The 10,254-nt window shown below is 47.4% G+C and overlaps 1 protein-coding gene across 1 annotated transcript; it reads right to left on the bottom strand.

The window, feature by feature from the left end:
* Nucleotides 1-2,753: 2,753 nt before the first annotated feature.
* Nucleotides 2,754-7,536, bottom strand: CIAPIN1 (cytokine induced apoptosis inhibitor 1). Its single transcript, XM_010086889.1, has 8 exons — nt 7,356-7,536; nt 6,990-7,142; nt 5,238-5,314; nt 4,789-4,957; nt 4,523-4,596; nt 4,089-4,204; nt 3,488-3,557; nt 2,754-2,946 (listed from the first exon to the last, which is right to left on the bottom strand). Exons 1-8 carry the CDS (start codon nt 7,510-7,512, stop codon nt 2,836-2,838), a joined length of 927 nt encoding a protein of 308 aa, XP_010085191.1. The 5' UTR covers nt 7,513-7,536; the 3' UTR covers nt 2,754-2,835.
* Between the last annotated feature and the right edge of the window lie 2,718 nt (nt 7,537-10,254).

Raw genomic sequence — 10,254 nt, 5'->3', positions numbered from 1 at the left:
CAGGTATTCCTTGTTGCAGCACTGGGGTTGCTCTGGGGATCTTATGCCATAAGAGCTCCCACTTGTCTATCTGCTCTGTTCAGCTTTTATTTAAAAAGAGTTACGTTTTTTTGGACGCATTAACATAATTCCACCTATTCTAATAAGTGATTAAGATGGGCCTGTCTATGATTACGTCAGCAGTGTTTAAGACTTATTTTACAGTCTTTGCTGCCCCTGGTGTTCTTTTATAACAAACACAGTCTCTCAGGTGACTGTGTATTTCTTCAGGTGGTTGTCGCATAGTCTTCATCACTGTGTCCTTTTGCTGAACGTTTTGCTGGCCGTTGTTGACACGTGCACAATCTTCTTCTCTGGCCTCTTTGTACTTTGTGGGCGATTGCTTCTTTCTGCTCCTGCAGCTCTTTTTCCTTATTGTTCCGTCTCCTTGTTTCTATTTTGTAAAATATTTACAGCCTCTTTCTTCTACCATTATGCCTTTTGCTTATATACAAAAGCACTCTATATACACTAATTAGCAATACATTACTAATTGGAATAATCACTGGAATTGGAATACATGATTTAGCCGCCTTCTCCTTCTCAAGATGATCATTGTAGGTCCCTTCCACCTGAAAACATTCTATTCTAGGCACAGCCTCAGCTTGTTCCCTGCTCAGGGACAAGTGGCCCCCACCCAGGCGCGCAGTGTGGGCAGCCAGACGTAAGGACTGCAGTGGAAGGAGGAGGGGAGGGCAGGCAGGGGGGCTGGAGGTCACAGCAGACAAGGGAAGGGGGCTAAAAGGATAAATACTCCTCAAAACCAGCCTGACAGGAGCATATTCCCACCGAGCTGATGGTCCGTCCCCCCCCCCACAGTCCAACTGTCACCTTTGGAGGCCTCACACAGCAAGAGGAGTCACACTATTTGAAGAGGACAAGATTATACAGCTTTAGCCATCACTAACTGAACTCAGCAGTATTGAAAGTGCTTCCGGCTTTTTTAAATTCCAGTTTGGTGAATCACTGCAAAATAAAAGCTGCTGCTGCCTCATCCCTCTCTTATCTTATTTACTCCTGAAAGGAAAGCAGAGTTCAGGTTAAGGGCTGGCTCTATCAGGAACCTTTCACATAGAGACACGCAGAGATCTGATCTTCTGCTACTGGTGAGACTGAAAAAAGGCAATAAATCCCCAGAAGGTCACAGGTGTGCAGAGGCTTTTACACATTTCTTTAGATCACAAGATGGGAGCGCTAACAGGTTTGCCGGACAGGAGCTTTATCACAAAGTTTGTGTCTCCCTGGGAGCTGTTCTCGCACCAGTCCCTTATTCTCCTCTGGCTCCCAGGTAAGCACCGAGACACAGCTCACGCCACAGCACCTGCCCCCTGATCCACACAGGGCGCTTTGCACACCTCCAGGGCTCCCTCCCTTCTCTCCCTGCAAACTGCCTTCTCATTAGTCAAGCAGGAGAAAGCCTCTTTCTGAAATCTAGACTGAATAAAAAAGTTAATCTAGGCAGATTGATTCTATTCTTCCCAGTGGGCATCACATATTCATGTTTTCAGTGGAACAATTTATGGAGACCTCCAAGATGCAACCCAACACTTAAACAGTTCCAGAAATCACCGAGAGGCTGAGTAAAAGGAGAGATGCGCTTAAAACGCCACTAATGACAGTCTTAACACAAAAGCTTTTCTATTGGTCACTTTTATTTCAAGAACAGAACAGCCTTCCATCCCAGCTCCCTTCGTGCGTTCGGTGTGTAACTCAGGGAGCATGACAAGCAGTCACAGCCTGTAGAGCAAGAGCTACAACCAAAGTAATCCCCGCTGAGACACTGGCTTTGTGTTTTCCTCCTCTCCCTCCCTGGGTGAGAAGCAAGCCTGGCACAGAACACAGACAGCTCCCTCATCCCACATCTGCGTGGATGCTTCACAGTAATTACACAAATAAATAAAGAATAGTAAGTATCTCAGAGCTGGAGCAGATGGTGACCAGAGACCATCTAGAAATCAAGTTATTGCTACGTTCTTCCTTACTGGACACTGCAGGTAACTCACTGTGTAACCACCAAGAGAGGCGACAGTATCAGTTTGCCCTTGTGTTGTTGGTTCATGTTGGACAGAAAGGTGTGGAAAGACAAGGCAGACCTTGTTTAATCTCCTCCCTGCCTTAAGGGCAGGAGTTTTCTCAGTGGGCCTGAATCTTTGTCATTTTGATGGAAATACGTAGGGGCAGGGAATACAATGGGCTGGCTCCCAAAACACTTGGAAATTCATCATGCCTGCCAGACTTCACCAAGGCGTTCATGTACATTGCTAGGAGTACATACCGTGAAGTGTACTCACTGCTCCCGACTTGCAACAGGAGCTGCTGAGCCACCTCAGCAGGGTAAGGAGCTGCAGGTTCAAATTTCAAAGAGCAGGAGCCCAGTGTCACCTTGAGAGGTGAGCCAGAGCTGCTGATTCATCAGGGCAAATCAGAGTGGTGCAACACGGGCACAGGGGAGTATCAGTCCTGCCACATGCACACGAGGTCAACCTGACACTTGATTCTACTTCCCTCTGCTGGTGGGACATGCTGTGACGGCCAGCGTCCCACTAGGATGTCACGCCAGCTAAAACCAAGCATAACATGAAGTCTAATACGTACGAAAGCACTTGTCACCGAAGATTATCAGGTAGCCCAAGGCTGATTCCAAGTGGTGAGCTCACAGCAGTGTCAGTGCCCACAGTGTCCCTCCCCACAAGAGGTATTGGCTGAAGAGTAGGAGTTTGAGAAGATGAGGAGGACGGCAGGAAGACTGATGGAAAAGCAGAGGAATCCTTTGCAGGACATCCAGAGACATCTCTGTTAGGCATCATGCAGCTGGTTCTCTTTCAGGAGAATCTTCTCCCCAGGCTTGAAAGCAGGCATCCCCAGGTAAGGGCAGCTGGCACAGCGGAACGCATCCCCCAAGTAGCACTGGTGAGAGAAAGAAAAGCACTATCTGTAATCAGAGGTAACCTTCAGTTCTCTCCCCCTGTGATATGATTTTTCTATCTTAAGATATTACATGCTCCTCAGCATGTATCAGCACAGAAACTGCTTCCTCCTCTCAACATGTCTGGTTAGGGCAGTTAGCAGAGCTGTGCAGGGCACAAGCAAGTTTCCGCCTCAGCCGGTGCGCCCGGGCACAGCTGCAAGCTGGGCTTGGGCAGCCCCTAACCCCCACCAGGACCCCTGAGCTCCCGTAAGGTGATCGTCCGTGGGCAGATCCCTGGTTAGCCCAGGAGCAGGGTGGTAAAGGTTCGCTGCTCACTCCAACTCCTCCAAGCGCAGTCCTTGCACTGGAACAGACAGCACACGCTGGTACAGAGCCTGTGGGCACAGGGCAACAGGCTGGAGCTCTGCAGAAGCTCCACAAGCAGCATTTGGAAGCAGTAAATCAGCTTAGGGAGTCATCACTAGAGAACAGTTCTTAGACACAAATCACCACAGCACAGAAACAAAAACAACTACTTACATTTCCACAAGCAGATTTGGGCTGTGAGCTTTTCTTCTCCTGTTCCAGTTCTTCAGCCAGGCCACAGGTGCTGTAGAAAAATAAAGAAGTCACCTGCATCTTGCTGCTTAAAGGTGGTGAGTCACCAACACTTGTTCCAGCCCTACTCACATACAACAGCCCTCACTCTGTCACATGACACAGCTGACTGCAGGACTCACATGCTCTTCCCTTTGTTCTTCAACACCATAGTTTGTATAACAAGTGAAATTCAAGTTTAAACTGAGTGGGAAATGCCTCTACAGCACTCGTTATAAGTGCTGTTTCTCCTTGAAATCTGAGAAACCAGGGTTTTAGCCAAGGCTGCACAAACTGTGTCTCCACCTTCAGGAAAACTCTTGACCTTATCAGTGTGGTAACTTGTAGTAGTTTTGGTGTGGCCAGTCAATTCTCATTGTATTTGGATTTACATTCAAATAGCTAAGCTAAGAAAGGACATGAACCAAGAGAATTATGCTCTGAAGAACAGCAAAGCACCTAGTATCTTTTTATAATCCATCCAACTCCAAGGGTTTAACATTACAGTTCAAAGGTTCACTGATACGCTAATCCCAGCACTGACCAGTTCTTGCAGGCTTTCTTTTTGCCCATTTCTTTGCAGGATGGAGCTCTGAGGGATGATGGATCTGGCTTTTTCAAATCCTCTGAATCCAACAGCTCATCAGAGTCCAGAAGATCCTGAAAACACATCACGGAAGATAACATGCAGGAAACTGATTTGTAAGTAGGGAATGACGTTGCTGTGTTATGTTCAAAGAAATGGTGCCATCTGTAGCACCTGCATTAGTGCTGCACCCGTGCCCCCTTATCCACATCTCCTCTCCATGCTCACCACATCTCTTGGCACTCAAGACACAGATGAGATATTTTGCCCCAGGGATACTTTTCTACCACTTAAGTTGTAAAGCTTCCCAAGAGGCATGACTGAATCTATTTAGAGCAGGAAAAAACAGAGAGAAGGAACAACAGCAAAGCCTCACAAACAAAACCAGATACCATCTCTTCATCATTCATATCATTAGCAGAGAGCGTCCACAACTTGGCAGTGGCTGGGTCCACAGAGGGTTTTCCTGGAGCCAAAACAAAGGAAGAAATAGTAGTTACTCCAGCCTTTGCCCCATCTCCTCCCAATAAACAGAGTTCAAACAACTTTGTAAAGCCCCACTTTACCGCTTTTTGCTGTAGTACTCCCTACCCTGGAGCTGTCTCCCTGCTCATCACCCAAGAGGCAATCCAGACATTTAGCATGCACCACTCCTTACTTGAAGGATCAGGTTTCTTGGCAAAGGAAAGTTTGAGCTGACTTGAGGATCCCACTTCAAAATTGGGCTTCCTGCCTTCTATCTGAACAATGAGAAGGTCATTGCCTTGGTAACCCAAATGCTCTTGGACCGACTGAGCCTCCTCTGGGGTCAATGCTTCCTTTTGCAGCTGCAAGGTAAGATTTTAGGTTAAACTCATGCAGAATCCTTTATTTCAGCACGCAGTCCAGCATTTCAGCAAACACAGACAATCAGTATTTTTGATCCTAAAGAAAAAACACTGCCTTTGCAGTAACTAAAGTTTGTGGCAGGCACTGTCCACGCACATTTACAGTAAACCAGGGTAGCTAAACACCTTGTCATCCAGCAAGTCCCCAGGAATTGCCATCTACATTTCAAGATAACAGCACAAAGGAGTTTCTGGAAGTGGTTAGCATCTACATACATACCTCCTTCACTTCCACCAACCCAGAGAGAGTCAGAGCTGTGGGGAGTTTGGCTGCTGTCTGGATTCTGCCATAGTTTCCTGGAAGACACAAAAGCAGGAATTAGGAGGAGGGAAGAACTAGAATAGAGGTCACTGAGAAACCTGGAAGACCAATAGCTTTAGAAAGAAGTACTCAAGCCAAACCTCTGCTCTAAAGTTGGGCCCTTTCCAGTTGACAGCAAGAACAAACCAGAAAGAGGGTAAGCGCTTCTAAAGAGTGTAAGCGCTTCTTTGTCAAAATAAAAGCCTGGGTCACAAAGCCTTTCTAGCTCCAGATCTGTTCTATATATGCCAAAACCTTCCTCAACCCCACTAACACCCAACAACACAAAAAAGGAAAAACTCCCCACCCCAAACAAAAAACCCCCAAAACATTTTCACATATTACTGTGAACAACTTATGAAGTTTTCAAAACATGGACTCCTAAATATTACCCTCAGAGACATAACATTCAAGAGCCCTGCTCTCGTAGGCAACAGCTGTTGCAAACACTGTTTAATCAAAAACTCATTACAGGCTTCTCTTAGGCACAGGATTGTGCTGAACAGAATCACAGAATGGCTTGGGTTGGAAGGGGCCTTCAAGATCACCCAGTTCCACCCCCTGCCACAGGCAGGGACACCTCCCACTAGCCCAGGTTGCTCAAAGCCTCATCCAGCCTGGCCTTGAACCCCTCCAGGGATGGGGCATCCACAGCTTCTTTGGGCAACCTGGGCCACTGCCTCACCCCCCACACAGGAAAACATTTCTTCCTCACATCTCATCTCCATCTCCCCTCTTTCAGCTTCAACCCATTCCCCCTCGTCCTGTCCCTGCCCCCCCTGATCCAGAGTGCCTCCCTCTCCCTAGTCCCACTTGCACGTTATTCCAAGTCCACCAAATTCCAGCCTGTCAGATGTAACTTCAGAAAAAAGAGACCTCATCTATTTCACACTTTGCATGTTCTTTGTTCTGTCCCAGAAGTGTTCCTCCCCGCCCCTAAGGTACCACTTGCACCACAGAGCCACTGCCAGCTTCAAACAATTGGCAAATCCACCCAACCTGAAGAAGGCATTTCTGCTGCCACTGCTCCCATCATTTTCAGCACTGGAGATTGGGCCAACAGAAACACTGTCCACATAGATATGTCTGTTCTTATCAGGTGGCATATTATTTCCCACTTCCATCCTGAATCAGCTCCCTACGCCAGCAAGGTTTGAATGCAGGTCAAGTAGAAGACAGAGAAGTAATCTTGTGTTCACTTCCTTGTGTGTTCCTCCAGCTGTCCCATGGCAGGTGCTCTGGCTTTACCAGAGCTTAAAACTTAGTCCAAACACTTCTACCTTTTCTGAGTAACTATTTTTCATCTGGCTTCTGGGACAGCTTCTCTTACCATTTGTCAACTGATTTTTTAAAAATTACTTCATAAGCCCCTCAGAAACACAACATCTGCAACTATTTAACATTGCACACCCTAGAAGAAGACCAGTGTCTGCTGAGTTTTTCAACATAGTTTAGGAACAAGCCTATCCAGCACTTTTGACGGGAGAGTGACTGCCAACATCTCTGACTGCTACCAGCTGAAACACAGGATAAAAACCCTGCTCAGGTTACTGTGTCAGGGGCATGAAAACCTCTGAACCTCAGTCAGGGTTCCTGTCCTTTCCATTTCAGCCTAAACCTCAGAAGAATTGCTATGTTGCCATGAAAGCAGGCTGATGTGGATTCTCTCACCTGATTCTGTAACCACTGGTTCTTTCAGGAGGACACGGCCCCCCGGCTTAAGTATCCGAGCTATTTCTGCCAATACCTCCGCACTGTGCTGCGCCGTACTGCCTGGTACCATGCCAGAGAGAATTACATCGAAACTGGACTCCCTGTGAGCCGCTGAAAAGAAAGAAAGAGGAACATGGTACAATTTTACACACATACACACACACCTTTGCTTAATACATCTCTACCACCTTCCTCCTCGTCTCTCATACTCGCGTACAACAGCAATAACAGATTAAAGACACCAGTCATAGGAAGCACAACCAGGGTATATCACTTTCTTTGCTCCCTTTAGATGGAACAGTGAAAAATTAAGCACATTCTTACACTGAGACAGCTGGTTAATGTTTTCCACAGAGACACGATTATCAGCTCCCACCAGCGCCTGAATTTTATCCACCAAATCCTTCAGGGCTTCAACCGGCGAGGAGCTGTCCCAGATGACGGCCACGCGCTGACCTGGGGTGACTCCAAACTCCTCCATTTCTGCAGCAGCAGCAAACCTGACAGCGGCAGAGAGGAACGGGTAAGAGGGAGACAAGAGAGGAAGGGTAAGGGCCAAGTGCAGCACGAACCTCTGTTGACCATGACTTAATCACAGAGCATCGACTTGTTTTAATAAATGAGGATTATTTTCTGGCGGCAGGGAGCACGGAGTTCCCACAAGCTGAGCATTACCATGACATTAAGAAATGGCTACACTTCAGGGCATAATTCAGTTTCTCACCAGTTCAGAGACCAGTTTTGCAGGGAGACTGCAAGCCATGCTTAAAGAAAACCCTCCAAAAAACCTCACCTGTGTTCCTCAAAGGTTTGAATAGAGAGCATACACAGGATTTCTGGATTTCCAGACTAGTGACAACTATTTGACATTAAACACTGTCTTGTCTCTTCTAGTCAGGATGTGTCCTGGGAGAGTTTGTTTCCACAGTACGAGAAGAAAAAAAAAAAAAAAAAAGCAACTTCCAGCATTCCAGACTGAGGCTCTTTCAACTCTTATAATTGGTGGTGCTGAGTGAGCAATTACACAGAGGGAGGAGGGAAGAGAATGTGCAGGGAAGTGACAGTTTTGAGAAACCTGTCTGCAGTAATATTTTATAAAAGATTGCATTCCTGACAAGAATCCAAAGAAAGCCTGCACTATGGAAGTGTCACATCGTACCATCATAGCAGCACCGGCTACTGAAACAAATTACCCAGCCTCTTTCACTCTACTCATACAATGAAAACCTATTTTCTTTCTAATTTAACACGACCACTGAGAAAAGAGAGCACCGGTGAGCCCAGTGTATCTTCAACTAGCTGCAAGCCACACGCTCGCTTCAGAAGAACCTGTTGTAAGCAAGGGCTTTACCAGAAATCATGACATTACACATCCTGGGCAATGCCTTATTGCCACCGTGCTGTCATGAAAGCACAGCTTGCGGATCTGCTGTACCAAATGTAACTCAGCCTGCAGTCAGGTGTGGAGTGGATTTTGACCCACTGTTCCTCTGTCTCTGTGTGCCATCAACCCCTTTCTCCTGGAAACTGCAAACAAGTTCAGAACAGGACAGCTCTGCACCTTGTGTGAGCGAGGGATTAGCATTAACACAGCCCAGGGTGCCAACAAGGTAAGGAGTGGAAGCTCTTGGACACACTGCAGGTTATAGCACCTCACAGTTGGCCTTGTATACATATGCAACACAAGCTACGCCACTACAACAGATAGTAACTTTAGTAAACACACATATTAATCCCATTAAAAAGTCACCTTTTCCTGGCAGAAGGCTGAAAACCTAAAAAGATAAATAAGCTGCTTGGGCTAGTGTGGAAAAAAAAAATCCAAGCTCACACCTTCCTCTCCATCCTGGTTTCAGCTGGGACAGAGTTAACTTTCCTCACAACAGCAGTGTGAGGCTGTGGTTGGGATTTGTGCTGAGAAAAGGCTGATAACGTACTGATGTTTATAGCTGCTGCCAGGACACTCAAGGACTTTTCCGCTTCTCTGCTGTGCCCGTGTCTGCAGGGGCAGGAGAAGCTGGGAGGGAGCACAGCCCCAGTGACCAGCCCAGGATTCGACCTCAGGGTTAGGACTGAGACCCAAAGTGGCCAACGGTCTGTTCCATCCCACGCACGGCATGGCCAGGGGACAGCTGAGGCTCTGTCTGGAAGGCCTCTCTGGGTCATCTCCCTGTTTCTGGATCTCCCCTCTTTCAGGGTCATCTCACTCTCTCAGACACTCAGGCTCTTATCTGTGCTCTGGGATTGTGTTTTCAGGACTCTCCCTGCCCCGGGATCATTAGCCGGGAATGGGCTGAGCCTTGGCCATTGGGTGGTGAGTACTGTCACTGTGTGTCACCCATTTGTATATATTACTATTATAGTTTCCAATATTATTGTAGTTTAGTTATTAAGTTGTTCTTATCTCAACCCAGGAGCCTCTTTTCCCTTTATTCCTTTAATTCTGTCCCCATCCCCAGGAGCGGAGGATGAGCTACCGGTTACTGCGGTGTCTGGCTGCCAGGCAGGGTCAAAACAAAGACACTCTCAGAAAAGCAGGCTCGAGATGACCCAGCAGATCCCAAACATAATCTCAGCACAGTGTAAGGGAAGAGGCTTCATCCAGAGCCCAAACTACCTGAACAGCAACACCACCCACCGTCAATCCCTTGAGATGAAGTCTAAAGAATGTAGGAAGCTACCCTAGTCCTCACAGACATTATGTCTGCCTTCAGTCAGCCTAAAGGCTAGGAGTTACTGACAAAGAAGGCACAGTCAAGCTCTTAATGGGTTATTAGGGGGTATACTTTTCACCTCTCTATTTTCCAGTAGAAGGTAGAATTTTTTTCAAACAAAAAAGGAAGATGGCTGCTACACAAAACCTTAAGTACCTCCAGCTCTAGACAACAACGACCTGGCTTGCTCAAGCACGCAAGCGCTTGGCGGGCCAGGGCTTGGTGATTTTTTGGCGCTCCCCTCCAGCACCGCCGGGATTCCCACCGGGTGGGCCCGGGCTGCGCTGAGCCGCTCCAAGGAGAGGCCCAAGGGCCGGTACCCGGGTGGAAACCGCACTGGGGGTGGGGAAGGGGCCTTATCTTAACCTCACACGCACTTAACCGTTCTCGAGGAACAGGACTGCCCGAAGCAGAGCAAGAAAGGCGCTTTAAACATTACTAGAGGCTTCCAGTTTCAACAGATGAAAAAATTACCACATAAAGCACGTCAAATCTTTACACCAGGGCCT

Source organism: Pterocles gutturalis, unplaced genomic scaffold (genome assembly GCF_000699245.1).
Source record: "Pterocles gutturalis isolate BGI_N339 unplaced genomic scaffold, ASM69924v1 scaffold28371, whole genome shotgun sequence".
Lineage (NCBI taxonomy): Eukaryota > Metazoa > Chordata > Aves > Pterocliformes > Pteroclidae > Pterocles > Pterocles gutturalis.
The sequence above is the reverse complement of the archived record's forward strand: the minus strand, read 5'-3'. Positions and strand labels throughout refer to the sequence as shown.